Source organism: Elephas maximus, chromosome 17 (assembly GCF_024166365.1).
Source record: "Elephas maximus indicus isolate mEleMax1 chromosome 17, mEleMax1 primary haplotype, whole genome shotgun sequence".
NCBI classification, from domain to species: Eukaryota; Metazoa; Chordata; class Mammalia; order Proboscidea; family Elephantidae; genus Elephas; species Elephas maximus.
This window is the reverse complement of record NC_064835.1, coordinates 11,418,957-11,438,078: the sequence shown is the minus strand read 5'-3', so window position 1 is coordinate 11,438,078 and position 19,122 is coordinate 11,418,957. Positions and strand designations below refer to the sequence as shown.

The 19,122-nt window shown below is 46.5% G+C and overlaps 2 protein-coding genes across 2 annotated transcripts; both read right to left on the bottom strand.

Moving 5' to 3' along the window:
- Positions 1-2,193: 2,193 nt before the first annotated feature.
- Positions 2,194-16,329, bottom strand: FOXR1 (forkhead box R1). Its single transcript, XM_049857359.1, has 7 exons — positions 16,282-16,329; positions 12,233-12,368; positions 4,661-4,735; positions 4,306-4,547; positions 3,845-4,068; positions 2,694-2,932; positions 2,194-2,222 (listed from the first exon to the last, which is right to left on the bottom strand). Exons 1-7 carry the CDS (start codon positions 16,327-16,329, stop codon positions 2,194-2,196), a joined length of 993 nt encoding a protein of 330 aa, XP_049713316.1.
- UPK2 (uroplakin 2) lies at positions 4,721-18,881 on the bottom strand. Its single transcript, XM_049857025.1, has 7 exons — positions 18,806-18,881; positions 18,225-18,356; positions 17,895-18,033; positions 17,563-17,633; positions 16,953-17,131; positions 15,653-15,704; positions 4,721-4,735 (listed from the first exon to the last, which is right to left on the bottom strand). Exons 1-5 carry the CDS (start codon positions 18,879-18,881, stop codon positions 16,995-16,997), a joined length of 555 nt encoding a protein of 184 aa, XP_049712982.1. The 3' UTR covers positions 4,721-4,735; positions 15,653-15,704; positions 16,953-16,994.
- Between the last annotated feature and the right edge of the window lie 241 nt (positions 18,882-19,122).

The window sequence follows — 19,122 nt, the reverse complement described above, 5'->3', positions numbered from 1 at the left end:
GGGAACCCTCCTAGACTTTGCTGTGGGTCCCTTCATTTGTATTCTTTTTCTTATAATAAAACTGTAATTGTAAGTATAGCAATTTTCATGAGTTCTGTGAGTCATTCTAGTGAATTATCAAACCCAAGGGAGTAGTGGGAGTCAGCATCTAAGAAGTGATGGGGGCTGGGGAACCTTGATCTTATGACTGATATCCTGAGGGAGCAGAGAGAACCCCTGAATTTGTAGCTGTTCCCGAACCTGGAAAGGTGGGTCCTTGCCTGGCGTGCTCAGACTTGCCAATTACCTGGACACAGGTCTTTGAGAAAGTAACTTTACTGCAATGCGCAGAGCAAAGAGCCGGGAGGAAATTCCTCCGATCTGGCTCACCAAGCTACAGGTAAGCAGGGCTTATATGTGATTTGGTCAGTAGGCTGGTGGCCACACAGGTGTTCTGGGGAGGGAAAACTCTAGGAGGCGGCCAAGGAACAGGATGTGATGTGGTTTTTGTCGGACCCCTTGCTTCGAAGTAGGATCTGGGTGATGATTTTCCGCCTGATTCCACCTGCCTGTTGCTGCGTCCTCCGTTGAAGTCAATTAGCAGTTACAGCTGGCCCTTTTGCGCATGTGGGGCGGTTAGTTTTTTTTTAAGGACTAAAAGAAATTTACTGGCATTAGTAAGGTCAGGTTACAGAGCCAGCAGTTCAGAATTTCGGATATCATGGGGAGTCCCAACCTCATGGCTGGTGTCTTGAGGTCTTGGGCAGACTATGCAGTTTAACTTGTGAGCTCTGACAAAGCTCCAGGTGGTTAGGGTCAGAGGAAGAAGTGCTGTGTGTACAGCTGATGTCGAAACAAAAGTGGGACAAAGGGGACAGAACTGATGATTGAACTGATCCTTACAGTTTGGTGTCAAAGAGTGAGAATTGATTTGATTTTTCCATGCAATTATACTATTCCACCTACTTTATATACATCTAAATTTTTTCAATTAATAAAAAAAACAAAAATTACCTCTCAGCTGAGGAAGAAAAAAGAGAAGGCAGCTTCTCCCTAAAGCCTTTTCAGGCCTCATTGTTGTTGTGTGCCCTTGAGCTTTCCTCCTGAAGTTGGTGTGCCACCAGGGCTCCTTCCAGGCCTCATAAAACCAAAATCAAACCCACTGCCATCAATTCCGACTCACAGCAACCCTGTAGGACAGAGCCCCATAGGGCTTCCAAGGTTGTAATCTTTATGAAAGCAGACTGCCACATCTTTCTCCCTCAGAGAAGTTGGTGGGTTCAAAACCCCTACTTTTCAGTTACTGGTTCCGGGCCTCATCAAAAAACCAAACCCATTGCCACTGAGTCAATTCCAATTCATACATTGAGTCAATTCCAATTCATAGGGACACTATAGGGCAGAGCAGAACTGCCCCATAGGGTTCCCAAGAAGCAGCTGATGGATTCAAACTGCTCACCTTTAGCTTAGACCCAAGCTTTTAACCACTGGACCACCAGGGCTCCCAAGGCCTCATACCAAAAAAGAAAAACAAAAAACGTTGCAGTCGAATCAATTCTAACTCATAGCGACCCTACAGGACAGAGTAGAACTGCCCCATAGGGTTCCCAAGGAGCACCTAGTGGATATGAACTGTCGACCTTTTGGCTAACCTATAGCTCTTAACCAGCAGGATCTCCAGGCTTCACAGGCAGAGTTAAATTCTTCCCTTCTGTGTTCTCTTAGCATGTGCCCTCACCACTATTATGGCACTCATCACAGTACAGAAACTGTTTCTAGACCCTAGGGGCAAAGCCTGTACTCTATCCTCTGAGCTTGGTACATAGAAAAAAAAAAAAAAGGGTACATAGTAGTTGCTTAATAAATGGCAGTTGAATGAGTAGGTGGTGCTTCCTTGGGCCTTTGGCAGGAATGGGTACCATAAACTACCATCTCCCAAGTTTATCCTCAAAACCCAGTAAAATGTGAATAGCTCCAGGATTCTGAAAAGGGTGGAGTTTTTTCCTCCTTTGAGGAAAAGCATGGATCCCCAGTGCTGCCCACTAGGCAACTGCCCCAGTGCCTCTGGGCCATTCCATTAGCTCTGGGGCATACCATTTCCACCCTGGAGCTGACTTTCCCCTCCACCTCTATCCCCATCCTCAAAGACCACATACACGTAGGAGGCTGCTGGGTAACTTTAATAAGGCCCCGGCTGACTGTTGCTTCTTGGGGTTAAAAGTCAAAGAGGAAGTGTATCATATCTGTAAGAAAAGAAGAGAGTCAAAGGAAGTTGTCATCTGCACTTGCTGTTCCGCAAGCCTAGAATGCTCCTTCACAGCAGGCGATCTACTCCTCCTGCTCTGGAGGCTCAAATGCTACCTCTTCTCTGAAGCCTCTGTGAACTGCTCTGGGAAAAGAGAAAGCCCCACTGGCATATAACCTGTTACTGTGCTTCTCATATTCTATGGCCACCATTTCCCTGTGCTGCTGGGCTTGAGTAGGGCCAGTTGCGCCTTAGTTGTTTCCTTATCAATTCCCAGGCTTGCGGAGGTCTCACCTCAGGCAGACACCACTGCTATCATCCCCCTTATCTCTCCCACCAAAGCAAAGATTTCCTCCTAAAGAAGATGCCCTCCGTGGTGTGACCCAGGCTCCCTCCTTGCACACACCTGGCATTGGGCCAGAGTTCCCAGGTCTCCTTCCCTAACCGCTATGCATGAAGGGCCTCATACCTGGTTGGCTCATGCACTGTTGGATACGCTCCAGTCGCTTGGCATCAAAGGCATGGGCCTCCTCCTCAAAGCGGTGGTGTCCCTCCTCAGTCAGCCTCCAGAGGCAGGACCGAGGCCGTGTGCCGGCCTCACCCTGCATACTGACTGAAACCTTCTCAAAGCTGTCCCGAAAACAGAGGTTGTGGCGGACAGTATTCTTCCAGCCTTCTGGAGCCGTCCGGAAAAAAGGGAAATGCTGTCTGGGGAGAGGGAGGAAAGGTGAGGAGAGGCATGGGTTCTTTTGGGGATGCCCTAAACTCAAAAAAATCCTCATGCTGCAGGGGCCAGGAGCCTCAGCCCTTCTTTCATCTTAACAGAAACCAACACATCTTAGAGGGTGGCAAACTGGCCCAGAGCTGACTGAGGATGCAGCCAAACCTCTTCCTGGTGCATGGTAGGTGCTGGCTCTCTTCTTCTAAGCCCAGTCTCTGCCCCCCGTTCCCAGGCTCATTTTCCTCCCCCACTCTGAGGGTGCAGGGTGTTGACCAGCAGCCCAAACAACGCAGAATTAGGCCACCTGAATCCTGTAGGAGGAGTCCTAGCCAAGGAGGGACACCACCTGGGGGTTACTGTGTGCTCCATTCTGGAGATCCAGGAGGAGACATGTAGAGAGATGGGAGGCTCCCTTCTCCTGGGTTGGGAAGGGGCCTAAGAACCTCTTCACTCTCACATGCATATGACTACCAAAGCTAAGTGTAATGGCTTTCTCACTGGGCGCCCCGGCCCTGGGCTTACAAAGAGCTGTGCCAGGCAGTACAGACAGTCCTAGGGTAAAAATGTGGGAAACTGTTGGGTACTCTTAAGAGGGTGGGAGAAACTGTTACTTGGCCCAGGCGATTTTATGTTTTAGAGCAGAATTAAGATATTAAAAGGTTGGAGTATTTGTAGCTGTGAAAGGGGCTGGGGTGGATATTTTCCTGCCCATCTGTGGGCACACATTTAGGGGAAACCCAGATCCAGTGCCAGGAAAAGGAGAACTGGGAATGCCTTTATCCTCTTAGACCCAGATGGGGAAACTGAGGCAGCAGCTCAGGGCCTGGGGTACACTGGAAGGTCTCAGACTCAGGCCCCTGACCCCTTACCCTTCCCCCACAGGGCCCCGTGGCACATACCGAGCAAAATTGTAGATCTGTTGCACGTTGAGGCCACAGGGGGGACTGTTTCTTAATGCCAGGGCAATTAGGTGGAAGTAATTGAGTGGGGGCCGTGGCCAGAGCTGCCCCTTCTGGCTGTCGGTTTGCTGAAGCCTCCGATTCTGGAGGCGGGCCCTTTTGTGAGGGGACGGGAGAGCCACAGAGGAGCTGTCATCCTGGTCCTCAGCCTCCTCTTCTGTGAGCTAGAGGAGCACAGAGTAGGAACTGGTCCTGACTCCATGGCCTCTACTCCAGGGGTACAGTGGCAGGAGGGGGCAGTGGTCTGGGACCACCATCTGGGCTTCTCCCCAACCCAAGGGTATGGGAAATTTCTGAACTCACTAACCCTGTGTTATCCCTAGGAAAACAGAACTCTAAGGCATCCTTATGCCCAACCTGCCTACAGCCCACACCCAGCCCACAACCCTAAAAGTCCCTACCTCCTGGTTGCTGGGGGAAGAGGCAAACTGCTTCCGTGGGGAAGACTGCTCGCTGGAGGAAAGTGGCAGTGACTCCGTGACTGTGGCCTCTGAGGAGTTGGACGCTTCCTCCTCTGAGGGCCGTGGAGGGCAGCGGAGCGTCAGCTCCTCCCTCTTACTAGCCTGTAGGACCTCCAGCTCTCCAGGGGGGTACACGATGTTGGGGTTTACCCACATCCACAGGTTGGGCTCAAAATTGGGTCCTGTGCAGGGAATAAGGAGGTTATATACCATGGATCACTTGTCTTGGGTGTCCCTGATGTCCGGCTCAGGCCACAGAGCCATGTCATCAGAGAACTCACTCCCCTCTACTTACCATCTCCGTCTGGATTGGGTTTTATGGCCAAAGGTAAAGCTGGAGGCTCAACTATCTGGAGTCTGTATCTGGCAACTGGTGAAAAGAAAGAGAAGAGGGTCAAAATGTCCTAGGATTTCCATTGTGGCCCCAGGATCCTGGGCCTTAACATTTCTCTGGAAGATGGCAGTGGGCCTTGCCTGGGGAGTTATGACACCATATTCTACAGGTTTTCCCCTTACCTCTTGGCATTCTCAGTCTCCTGCTCCTCCCTAAGATGTTGGCATTTGCCTTAAACATTCTTCTCTGCTCAGTCCACATATACTGTCCTCGAACGATTTCAAGTCACCATCTATAAACTTAAACCAGTTGACTCTGACTCATGGTGACCCTGTGTGTGTCAGAGTAGAACTGTGCTCAATAGGGTTTTCAATGGCTAATTTTTCAGAAGTAGACTGCCAGGCCTTTCTTCCGAGGTGCCTCTGAGCAGACTCCAACCTCCAACCTTTTGGTTGGCAGAGGAACACATTAAACATTTGCACTACCCAGGGACTCCTTCTAAAAACTTAAAAAAAAAAAAAAAAAATTGCCGTTGAGTCATGTGTGTCATAGCACGACTATGGTCCACAGGGTTTTCCTGGCTGTGACCTTTTGGAAGCAGATCGCCAGGCTTTTCTTCCGAGGTGCCTCTGGATGGGTTTGAACCACCAACCTTTCAGTTAGTAGCCGACCACTTAAGTTTGCACCACCCAGGGACTGCTTCTATAAACTATGCCTGGCTACTAACCAAAAGGTTGGCAGTTTGAATACACCAGCTGCTCCTTGGAAATCCTATGGGGCAGTTCTACTCTACCCTATAGGGCCACTATGAGTCAGAATTGACTCGGCGGCATTGGTTCTATAAACTTAGGGCTCCCAAATCTTTACCTCTAGCTCAGGCTTCTCTGGTAGCCCTTAAATAGAGCTGCCTACTGGATATCTTCACTTGGATGCCCCACAGGCATCTCAAATGCAATATTTCTAAGACTGAACTCCATCATCCTTCCCAAACCTGCTCTTCTTGCTGTAATCCTTGTCCCTGTAAGTGGCACCACCATCCAACTGGTTGCTCAGGCCAGAAACCTAGAAATCATTCTTGACTCTTCTCATTCCCTTATAGCCGTACCCCATCAATCACCGAATGCTACCATCCCAGTCTGAGCCATAATTTTCTAAATGGTCTCTGTTTATTCTATTTTCATTCATCATCTTGCAGTTTGAGCGATCTTCCTAAAATGTTAACCCAACCATGTCACCCTCCTCCTTAAAATCTTCTGATGGTTTTCCATTGCCTTTGGGCCAAATCTAACTCCGTGAGATGGCCCAGAAAGCTCTGGCTCCTCTCCAGTGTTGCATCATTCCTCCCAGGCCCTCGGCCCTTCTCCAGCAGACCACACTCCAGGGCCTAGGCCTTCCCACAAGCTGCCTCCTTTCCAGGAACACTGTTCCCTCTTCCTGCTCGCCTGATTAATTGCTACTTGCCCATCAGGTCTCTGTTTAAACATCTCTTTCTAAAGTGGGCATTCTCTGACCACCTGACCAAACGCTCCCAGGGCACACATTTTATTGCAATTACTTTTTAGAGTCTATTGCCAGGTCTGTCTTGTTCATTGCTGCATCCCCAGTGCCTGGTACATGGGAGGAACTCAACTATTGATGAATGAATATGCCTGGTGAGTTAAAAGTAAATCAAGTGTATATTAGAGCTATCTGCTCAGCCCTTTGTTGGCTCCTTGGGGTTCAGAGGATCTATTTTTGCCCCCCCCCACCACTGTCCCCATGAGTGCCATCATATTAATCAGATGAATCTATGTTTTTGGAAAGTTACACACTTATTGGAGAGTTCAATAATTATAAAGGATGCCCATTACACTGCTAATGTTCAACATAGTACTGGATGGAGCAGTAAAAGATGAGGTTGCAAAGGATAAGACAAAACTATCATTATTTGCAGAAAGAAATGATTAACATAGAAAACTGTACAAAATCAACATATAAACTAGTAGAACCAATAAGAGTCTAGCAGGTGTCCTGGGTATAAAAGCAACATCCTAATCAAAGCTGTTCCTCTATACCACCATTAACTGGAAAAAATAATTTTTTTTTTTTAAAGGTACTGTTCACAATACCAACCAAAATTATAAAATACCTAGGAGTTAGCCCATCAAAGAATGGGCTATATCCTCACAGAAAAAAAAAAAAAAAAATCACTACTTAAGGACATAAAAGAAGACCTGAAAAAATGGAGAGATATAATACAAATATATCACAAAGATGACAATTATCCTAAAATTAATCTATACATTTTATATAGATATTACAATACATAAAAATTAAAAGGTTCTGCAGGTAAAAATCATCATAATAAAAAAAACCAATAGACAATAAAATAAACCAGAGAAAATACCTCAATTCATAAAGTTCTCAGTATATAGAAAACTCCTACAAATTAATAAGTAAAAGAGCAACACAAACCTACAAAGTATGGGCAAAAGATAGGAATACGCATTCAGAAGAGGAAGGCATACTTGAATGGCGAACAAGATGGTCAGCCTTATGGGTAATCAGAAAAACAAAATAACATGAGATAACACTTTACATCAGTCAAATTGAGAAGAATTATAAAAACAGGTAACATCAAGTTTTGGCAGAGATGCAGGGAAATAGAAACCCTTACTACAGTGTAGTTCTGAGTATCAACTGGTGTAGCAGACAAGTCTACTCCTGGGTGTGTATGCCGTCATTGTTAGGTGCCGTCAAGTCAGTTCCCACTCACAGCCACCTTACGTATAACAGAATGAAATGTTGCCTGGTCCTGCACCATCCTCATAATCATTGCTATGTTTGAGCCCATTGTTGCAGCCACTGTGTCAATCTATCTTGTTAAGGGCTTTCCTCTTTTTTGCTGTATATTCAGGTTAATACAGGAATTTATATACTAATCTTCATTGTGACTGTCATCTATTACACCCTTGGTCACTCCTCTTAATCTAGAGGAGTTTAGCTCCTGTCTGACTCACTCTCTCCAACACTACTCCTGCTTTAAATCTTATCTATGTTGTTAGCTGCCATTGAGTCAGCCTGGCTCATGGTAACCCCATGTACAACTGAATGAAATGCTGCCCCATCCCTGTGCCATCCCCACGATCGGGTGTGAATTGCACAATGTTCCATTGTGATCTATAGGGTTTTCATTGGCTGATTTTCAGAAATACATTGCCAGGCCTTTCTTCCTAGTCCCTCTTAGCCTGGAAGCCCCACTGAAACCCCGAACCCTGTTTAGCATCATAGCAACTAGCAATGCTCAAGCCACTGCTGACAGATTGTGGCTGCGCATGAGGCACACTGGCTGGGAACTAAGCCCAGGTCTCCTACATAAAAAAATAGAGGGTGAGAATTCTACCATTGGACCACCAATAACCTGGCTTCTCAGTTCCTTGAAATCTTCTCCTTCCAAAGATTTTGCCTTCCACTCTATTTCAGACAGTTCTTCTCACTGTCATAACCTAAACCAGTAACTGCAACTTCTCCATAGCCTCATTTTACACACCACCTAAAAATGTACCTAGAAGAACCCCTGAGACTATGACCCTAAGACACGTTTTGACCTGGAACTGAAGACATTCTTGGAGACTGCCTTTCAGCCAAACAACAGACAGACCCATAAGATGAGCAGTAACACCAGAGAGGAACATGCTCCTTACAACAATCAATTATATGAAAGCAAAAGGGCAACGTTGCCCAAAAGCAAAGATGAGAAGGTAGGAAGGGGTAGAAAATCCTGAGTAGAGCAAACGGGAAACCCAGGGCAGAAATACGGAGAATACTGACACATTGTGGGGAATGCAATGTCATGGAACACTTCACGTACAAGCTATCAGTGGGAAACTAATTTGCTCTCTAAACTTTCATCTAAAGCACAGCTCACTTCCTCTCAAAGCCAACTACCCTTTGATCCACTAATCCTTTCACCCTTTCCCTGTTCTTTAACTAAGGAGCCCTGGTGGTGCAGTGGTCACGTGCTCAGCTTGAATCTACCCAGTGGCTCTGCTGAGAGGGAAAAAGACCTGGCAATCGGCTTCCATAAAGATTAAAGCCTAGAAAACCCTATGCGGCAATTCTATTGTCACTTGGGGTCACTATGAGTTGGAAAAGACTAAATAGCACCCAACAACAAATTCTTTAACTTGGAATCCTATGGCCAAACAGTAAGCTCACTCCCTCGCATGTACCCTTAATTCCCTTGAGCCACAACCTTGACTAAATCCAACTCTGTGACTCCGGATTACCTGCCCCTGCAGTTTAATTTGCCTTGAGAAAAACATGCTCTCCTACTGATTGGTCCCACTTTACATTCATGACCAGTGAATCTCAAAACCCAACCAAGCCAAACCCATTGCTGTCAAGTCGATTCCAACTCATAGCGACCCTACGGGACAGAGTAGAACTGCCCCATAGGGTTTCCAAGGAGCAACTGGATGATTCAAACTGCTGACCTTTTGGTTTACAGCAGAGCTCTTAACCACTGTGCCACCAGGGCTCCAAGTGGGGCTTTAATGCCACCTCTCAATCACTACATTTCTCACCTAGTCCAATCATCCTTCCTCTCTCCTAGAGGTCAGTTTGACACCTTTTCTCTTCAGACCCCACCATCTTGTTCTCATCTTTACTCAGCTGTTGATCTTACTTCATTGAAAATACAGAAGCAATTCAGAACTTCTACAGATTTCTATGAACCACATCTACTCAGCTGTGTCTATACCTATATACTCTGCCTTCCTACCTTGGACAGCAGAAAACTATTTAGAGAATTAACCATGTCTCTCTAGGGCACGGATTCCCTCATACCTCCCTTCTCTTTCCTGTGGCATTATTACCTTTTTTTTTTTTTTGGTCCTTATTTGATTATTCTCATCAGTATTCAAGCATACAGTTAAATTCTTCCATCTTATTTAAAAAAAAAAATTCTTTTGCCCCCACTTTCTGTGACAGGCCACTGCTCCATCTTTTTGCTTCTGTTTGAGGCAAAACTCCTTGAAAGAATTGCTCATACTTTCTGTCTCCACTTCGCCTCCTTCCATTCTTTCTTAAACCCATCCTAGTCAGGCTTTCATCTCCACCACTCCACCAAAACCACTGTTGTCAAAGTCACCAATGACCTTCCCAATGCTAAATCCAATTCTAAATTCTCAGTCTGCATCTCAGTTGATCTCTCAACAGCATCAGCAAACCACTCATGGATCACTTGGTTTTGATTCTCAGTAGCTGTTTCCTCAATCTTTTTAGCTGGTTATCTCTCTTCTCTCCAATCTCTTTAAATTGAAATGTCCCCAGGGCTTATCCTTGGTCCTTCTCTATTCTCACTCCTTAGATGCTACCCAGTGGAATGTAAACTCCATGACTTGTCTGTTTTGTTTACTATGCATCATCAGTGCCTACAACAGTGCCTGGCCAATCACAAAAGGACAAATATTGTATGAGACCACTACTATAAAAACTCATGAAAAGGTTTACATGCAAAAAGAAACAATCTTTGATGGTTATGAGGGAGAGGAAGGGTGAGAGGGAAAAACACTAAATAGGCAATGGATAAGTGGTAACTTTGGTGAAGGGTAAGACAGTATGCAATACTGGGGAAGCCAGAACAATTTGTCCCAGAAAAGGTCACAGAAGCTCCACAGACACATCCAAACTCCCTGAGGGACAGAATTGCTGGGCTGAGGGCTGTGGGAACCATGGTCTCAGGAAACATCTAGCTCAGTTAGCATAACATAGTTTCTAAAGAAAATGTTCTACACTCTATTTTGGTGTGTACTGTCTGGGGTCTTAAAAGCTTGTGAGTGGCCATCTAAGATACTCCACTGGTCTCACCCCATCTGGAGCAAGGGAGAATGAAAAAAACTAAAGACACAAGGCAAAGATTAATCCGAAGGACTAATGGACCACAACTACCACAGCCTTTACCAGACAGAGTCCAGCAAAACTAGATGGTGCCTGGCTACCACCAAAGACTGCTCTGGCAGGGATCACAATAGAGGGTCCTGGACAGAGCTGGAGAAAAATGTAGAACAAAATTCTAACTCACACACACACACACAAAAAGACCAGACTTACTGGTCTGACAGAGACTGGAGAAATCCCAAGAGTATGGCCCTATAGCTCAGTAATGAAGTCACTCCTGAGGTTCATTATTCAGCCAAAGATTAGACAGGCCCAGAAAACAAAACGACTACATGGGCACACACCAGCCCAGGAGCAAGAATGAGAAGGCAGGAAGGAACAGGAAAGTTGATAATGGAGAACCCAAGGTGAAGAAGGGGAAAGTGTTGACATGATGTGGGATTGGCAACCAATGTCACGAAACAATATGTGTATTAATTGTTTAATGAAAAACTAGTTTGGTCTGTAAACCGTCATTTAAAGTACAATTAAAAAAAAAAAAGTGCCTGGCAAATTGTAGGCTCTCAATAAATATTTTTTGATTGGATGGACATAAAGGAATAATGTTCATCAGCACTAATTATGGTGGCAATCGAGGTGGCCATTAGTAGGGGAGTTAAATGTAAAAAGTGGTATACGCATATCATATACACACGGTAGAATACTATGCAGCAGTCACAATGACGAGCCAGACCTGCAGTTCTGCAGTTCGCCATGTGAATTGCTCTCAAAACAATATTCAGTGAAAAAAAGCAATTGTCATTAGATCGTTTGCATAAATTAGGGTCACACATAAATACAAAATAATGCTAAATAGTTTTCAAGGGCGCACATAAAAAAAAAATCAAACCAACTTGCCATGCAGTCGATTCCAATTTATGGCGATAAGAAAAAAAAAAAACGATAGACATATTAAACAGATGAGGATGGGTACATGGGAGTGAGAGAGGAGGGTGGAAGTGAGGATGGAGACTGAAAAAAATGAATAAATTTAATCCAAGGGCCGGCCAGAGCAGATGCAATAATCTACCATGAATACAGCGGATGATTACCTCAATTCTCTGCACCTGAGAGCCAAAGAAGGAAAAAAAAAAAAAAACCACAACAGTCAACGATCCATTCAGGAAATATTCAGCACCTCTAGAATGTATTAAGAACTAGGGGTACAGCCATGAACAAAACTGATGAGTTAAAAACATTTTTAAGGATACAGAAAAATAAGTAAAATGTATAGTACGCCAAATGGCGATAAGCGCCTTGGAGAAAGACGAAGGCCTAGAGAGTTCTCCGAGTCGGGTAGAGTTTAAAGCGGCCGATTTTTAGGTAGGATGGCTGCCCTCCGGGGGCTTTCAATCGAGGCAGGGGCCAGATCCCCACTCCTGAGTCCGAGAAGTGGGTGGTGGACGAGGGGGGACCCCGGGAACTCAGCAAGGGGGACTTAGGCGCCTGAAAACAATACGCCCTGGTCCGGTGTACTCCTTTTCGGAGGGAGGGTAGGAGGTCAGGAGCAAAGACTAGGGGAGCAAACTGACCCCCGGACGGCTCCCATGAGCCCCCAACCCAGACAGTGCCGACACGCCCATCCCCCACCCGCCCCCCACGCCGGGCGCTCACGGTTCTGCTCGGCCAGGGGCAGGTGCGTGGTGATGCAGGCCAGGAAGCATTCGTTCCCCCAGTCCCAGTCCAACAACCCCGGGACCTGGCCATGGAGGCTGTCCCAGAAGTCGGTATGTTCAAATCTTAGGTCCACCTTTAAGGAGATGATAGACCGGCAGAGAGAGGGAGAGTCAGGCAGAGGCGCGGAAGAGGATTGCTCCTTGGAGGCACTTCCTTAAATCCTTAGCCCGGGCTCTGATGGAATTAGTTGGGAGGCAGCTCAGGTGTGGAGGGACCCCCTTTTGACGCTTTTGATCTCCTCTAGATTCAGCTAAGTACTATATATACGAAGTCTTTGCTCAACCCCACGGGCTTTCGTTTTGGGGTTCGGGGAACTTAGAGGTGCGGAAGGGAAATATCCCAGGAACCACGCACATCTTAACATTTGCACAAAGCTCTTATCTCATTTAAAATGTACAGTGATCCTGTGGTATCATTCCTAATCACTTTCTCGAAGTTCTGATGGGTTTTATGGCGTATCCAAGTTCACATCTGTAGTCGGTGGTGGAGATAAGATCGAACAGTGATTTAATTTTGGTTTTTGTTTTCAATAATTTCAAATTTACAAAAAAGTAAAGAATACTATGAAGAGTTTCTGTATACTTTTCACCCAGATTCACCAGTTACGCCAATTAGTAATGTTTTATCACATTTGCTTAATTATTCTCTCTGTAAATATTTATTATGCATACATACATATTATTTTTTTCTAAATTATTTGAGAATAGTTTGCAAACATTATGTCCCTTTACCCACAAAAACTTCAGTGTGTATTCCCCAAGAACAAGGATATTGGCTTCATAACCAGAAATCAGAAAATTGTCAAAATCAAAATTTCACATTGATTCAATACTGTGTTTAATATGCAAATCCTATTCAAATCTCACCAATTGTCCTAATAATGTCCTTTGTGTATATATTCGCAGGTCTAGGATCCAATTTAGGTACTTGCAGTGCATTTAATTTTCATGTACCTTTAGTCTCTTCTAATCTGGAGGTGTTTCTTAGCTTTTTTTTCCTTTTTTTTAATCTTTCACGCGATAGTGACATTTTTGAAGTGTACAAGCTGTTTATTTTGTAGAATGTCCCTTAGTTTAGGTTTGTCTGATATTTCCTCATAATTAGACTTAGATTATGCATTTTTTGACAAGAATACCACAGAAGTGATGTTATTTCCTTCTCAGTACATGGAATCAGGAGAGACATGAGGTCAGTTGGCCTCATCATCAGTGATGTTGACTGCGGTTACTTGGTTTAGTGGTATCCTTCAGGCTTCACCACTGGAAAGTTACCGTTTTGTGGGAAGAGACTTTAAGGTTCTGTAAAATTCTATTCCACATTAAACTTGAACCCATTAGCTTTGTTGTTGTGGGTGGTGGAGTAGATTCTGACTCTTAGTGACCCTGTAGACCTGCCCTATAGGGTTTCCTAGGCTATAATAAAAAAAAAAAAAAAAATTTTTTTAAATCTTTATAGGAGCAGATTGCCAGGTCTTTCTTCCCTGGAACAGCTGGTGGGTTCCAACTGCAGACCTTTTGATTAGCAGCTGAGCGTTTAACCATCACACCACCAGGGCTCTTTCTCATTAGCATTAGTACCCATTTATGGTTCTTGCCCGAGTCAGTCATTACAATGATGGTTGTAAAGTGATCATTGTTCTGTATCTATCATTCCTTCTCTGTGTATTTGTTGGCATTCTGCTGTGAGGAAGAGCTTCTCCATATCTGTTTGTTTGTTATCAGTGTGGACTCAGTGGATTCTTATTTTATATGGTAGATTAAATTTATTACTATCATTATATGTTTTGATCCTCACAGTGTCCCAGATTTGGCCAGTGGGTGAGGCACCCCGCCTTTTTGTGGCACCCCGGGCTGCCCTATCAGCCCCTTTGCTCTGTACTGTGTTGCCTGTTGCTTATCCTCTACTAGACCAGAAACTTTGAGAGAGTAATACATGGCACATAGGAGACCCTCAGTAATGTTGTTTTAACTAAAGTGAAATCTAACTGTAAAAGTTTCCTAGGACTCTACCTTTAGTACCACTAAAAATAATTATAATAATTCCATACTTATTATTATTTCCCTAATTATGAATGTAATGCATGGTTGATGCAGAACACCTGGAAACAGAGAAAGTACACAGGAAAAAACAGCAAAACAAAAAGCATTCTTTGTGTCACCTCTGGGCGATAATAATAATCCATTACTTTTTTATGGTGGTAAGTATATCTATATAACAAAACATTTGCCATTTCCACATTTTTAACTTGTGCAGTTCAATGACATTAATTATGTTCATCATGTTGACCAACCGTCACCAGTATCCACTTCCAGATTTTTCCATCACCTTTAACAGAAACTCAGTGTTCCCTAAGCAATGAGTCCATCTTTCCCCCTACCCCCAGCCCCTAGTAACCACTCATAAACTTTGGTCTATGTACATTTGCCTATTCTAAATATTTCATATAAGTGGGATCGTTCAATATTTGTCCTTCTGTGACTGACTTGATTACATTTTGATAGATATTCTTCCAATCTCGTTCCTTATGGTATTTTGTTTTGTTAAAAAAAAAAGTTATTGTAATGTGTCCACCCTTTTATAGCCCTTTTCCAGTTAGGTTACCATTTAAGAATGTTTTATCAGTAATTCCCAAACTTTGCTGTGTATTGGAATTTCCTGATTATCTTTAAAAAATACTAATGCCTGCTTCCCACTCCAAGGGTCATTCTCATTCTGGTGTGAGGTATGACCTGGGCATCAGGATCGTTTAAAGCTCCCAGGATGATTCTAGTGTGTAGCAAAGTTTGGTTCCCAGTTCGATGCTCTTCCTACCACTCCAGAAGGTTGGATTCCAAACCTCCCTGGGCTGGTGCAGTTAGGATGGAAAGCATAGCCCAGAACATTCCTTCTAAAGGGTGCATTCTCCCTGCCCCTCTCTCATGCCTTCAGGCCTCAGCTCAGTTAGGCCTACTCAAACTAGAGGGCCCCAGTGCCTGCTCCCTCTGCCACTATTCATAGCACTTACCACATTTTTTTTTAAGCTGAAAATTTTCTGGTATCAATCTTTATTATATAACCACAAATTATAGGTAGGGTTTTTTTTTTTTTTTTTTTGCACTTATCACATTTTATCTTTATTTGCTTGTTCACATTTTTGTGTGTGTGTAGGGGGGGTCCTGTCTTTTCCACTGAATTCCATATAACTTCCATTAGGGAAGAACAGTGTCTGTTATGGATTGAAGACCCATGTTCCAGACTCTCTGAGTCTTTTCTGATTGTTTTCCCAATTTTTACCACTTTCCCGGCCCCCTCTTTATCAAGGGCTCATTCATTCATTCGTTTATTCATTTATTCAACAAGTATTTATTTAGAACCTACCATGTCCCAGGTACTGTGCTCGGTCCTGGGGAGCAAAGCAACTGCTTACAGTCTGGTGGGAGAGACAATGAATAATCACACAGCATATAATTACAAACTATAGTAATGCTATGAAAGACAGGATAGGGGGACCCCACCTAATAGGGAGGAGCGGAGGCCAGAGACAGCTTCCCTGGAGTGAGGACACTGAGCTGAGCCTAGAAGGATGATTCAGAATTAACTATGCAAATAGGAGTGAGTCTGGTGTGTGTGTGTGTGTGGCGGTAGTAGAAAGAGCAGTCCAGGCATATGGAATAATCTGTGCAAAGGCCCTGAGGCAAGAAGGAGCATAGAACATTGGAGGAAACACAGTGAAAGCTAAAGGGGTGGTTAGGGGTTGGACCAGGTGTGGCACTGAAGATCACCTTAAAGATTTTGGTCTTTAAGAGCAACGCGAAGACCACTGATCCTTATGAGGAGTATATATTGGAGAGGGCAAAAGTGAAGGATGGCGACCACCCTGCTCTTTTCCCTTATTTACCAGACTGTACCCCTATTGCTCCCCTCCATCTGGGGTTCTTCCATTTCCACCCTCTGCTCCTAGAGACCCTTTAGCCTATTCTTCCTTTCCCCCCATCTTTGGGTCTCACCTTGGTGGTCCAGTCAGAGCTTCTACTCTTCTTCTCAGCGTGCCCCATTGCTCTGCCAGCCTCCCCTGTCCCTAGCCCCTCTGGCCTCTCTGCCTCCACATGGTGCACCAGCCTCTGTCCAGCCCCCTGGTTAGGTGGCCAGTTGTGGAGGATGCAAAGCCCACCCAGTTGTGGGTCTGTGAACTCTGACTCCTGGGTTCTTATCTTATCTGGCTCCTTCCTTCCTCATGGGAAAAGCAAATTTGGGGTTATGGGGCAGCAAGAGGACCAGGAGCACCTGCAGCCTGGACATAGATTCCACAGGTTCACACGAAAGTGGAGCTCACTAAAGGAAGCACACATAGCAGAGGTGGCATCCCACTTTATTGTAGGGACTTAGTTCACTGAGGGAGGCATGAGTTGTTGGGGGAAGGGTGTGAATGGTGAAAGGGAAGGAAAGTAAGCTCTGACGGTGGGAGGAGGGGGATAATAAGGAGTGCTGGGGAAAGGGGAGGCATTAAGGGCAAGAGGAGACTGAGGGAGGAAAGGGCTCTAATGGGGGGGGCAAGGAAGGGAAGGTGAAGGAACTGAAGGAGTTGAACACTCATGACTGAGGACTGGGAGGGGCAGCCTTTTTAGGAGTGGAGACAGGAGATAAAGTCAAAGCCCTAGGCTGGGGAACTGGACAGCACCCTGGGCTTCCTGGAGGAGCCCGCTGCTCAGTGTAGGCCTCTTCACTTTTGGGCACCCAGTGCCAGGGCGGTGATGAAGCCCACAACCAGCAGGAACATGGCGACTGAGAGCAGCACTGTGATGACCACCATGCCCCCTGTTCGGGCCATTCCCAACCCAGTGGACTCCATCTTCCTTCCTGTCAGAGAAAAAAGACAGGGGAAGCCTTAGTGGGCAGGGGTCCTGTCCTGCCCAAGACCCTCAGCCTAGCTCCCACATCCATCCAACCATCCATCCATCCAACTGACCAACCAACCAATGAACCAATGGATCCAAACAAGAATCAAATAAACATTTATGAAGCACCCCCTGTTCAGTTACTGAGGATACAGAAATTAATAGGACACAATCCCTACCCATAGAGAACCTTTAGTTCAGTAATATAGCAGATGAGCAAATAGTTAAATGCCAAGTGTTCAGTGCTGATAGAGGGAAGGAAGGCACTGAGGAAGCACAGGGTGGGCAGGGGTGGGGTGTGGGGGTGGGTGGATAACCCAGACTGGAGGGTGGGTGAGGAAGGTGTTGTGTGGGAGGCCCTGAGGCGTGAGAGAGATGGGGGCTGTTACTTACGAGGAAGCGTGGACATTGCGCTCTCTTTACTGGATTCAGTGGATGTCCCCTTCTTCACTAGGTAGGAAATGCTTTTGTAGGGGGGTTTGCAGGAGAGAGAGGAGCGAATACTCAGTGAGTAACTGGCACTTGGGAGAAGAGGGTCTTCATAGCTGTGCCCTCCATATGAGTTCCTCCTCCAACAGAAACCCATTCTTTACACCCTGTAATCCTGTCTTCATTCTCTCCCCCGTGCTGACCAGATCCCCTCTACCACCAGCATGTGCCAGTACCCAGCTTCTCTTCCTGTACCCCCCCCCAACAGGTGCCCCAGGCCCGGAGCAGGTACCTACTAGTATTTGGTTCCTGGCACGAGGTTTGTCACCTGGTATGCACTGAGCCTAGTGACTGTGAAGCCAGCCCCACTGTCCACCACACTCACCAGCTCCCTGCGCCCACGGCATGGAGGCACCATGAAGCTGGATTTCACCACTGGGTGGGAAATTAGGGGTGGAAGATGGGGTCAAGTTTCTGGAGGCCCAAAGTTGAAGAAGCAGCATTAGAATGTCGACGCCCAAGGAGAGGGGTTGACCAGAAGGCAAGAAAGGGGTAAGGGAGGTGGGGGTATCCTGGGAAGGGATCTCTGGGGATAAAGCGGGAGCCTCGGGAGAGGGGTAACAGACCTTTGCTGTCATTGGCTCTACGGACCATCAGTGTGGCATTGCCCCCAGTGAGGCGACAGGGGGGCAAGGCAACTAGCAGGCTCTCCGTTAGCGCGGGGGACAGCACACCAGAGAGGCTTGAGATGTTGAAGTCTGTCGGGAGGCCAGGAGGGAGCTCAGGTGGGGATCAGTGCCCCTCCTTACCATCAGGTCTGGCCTGCCTTCCACCCCCACACCCAGGCCATTTCTAAGAATGTGGAGTCCTTCGTTGGCAAAGCAGCCAGGCCAGTGCTGGTCTGGCCAGCAGGTGGCAGGCTTGGGCTGCAGAAGCTGGATACTTCGCTCCTGTCCCCCAGCCAGACCCTGAGTGCCAGGAGCACGGCAGCGCGCCTTCTCACCTCCACCCTTCCTCACACTCTCTGCATCCTGGGTCTGGAAGGAGACCAGGAGTGTGCCCTGGGTCCAGTGTCTGATGCCTGGTCACCGCCACCACCGTCCCCTGAACCCAGCTGGCCAGATAGCTCCCCTTTGAGAGCCCTGGAAGGCACAGTACCTCCTGTCCAGGTCTCCCTACTTTCCTCCTCCTCCCTCCGCCCCCAGACCTGCAGCCACTGGGGCTAGGACAGCCAGCAAGATCAGGATCAAGGGCAAGGTCCAGACAGGCAGCAGGGATGCCATGGTGGGTGATGGCTGGGCTGGGAACCGGAATGGGCACTGGCAGGCTGTGGCTTCCTGATGCTAGTGAGGCCCTGCCCCCAGGGTAGCCGATTTTGTCCTGGGGGTGGGAGGGGCTGGAGGGGAATCCTGTCCAACCTGCCCCTTGGGCCCTACAGCCTCAGGGGGAGCCCCCAGACAGGTTTTTCAGGATGCGGAGCAGACCTCCCCTGGGGAGGGGAGAAGGCCCAGGCTGGATCCCGAG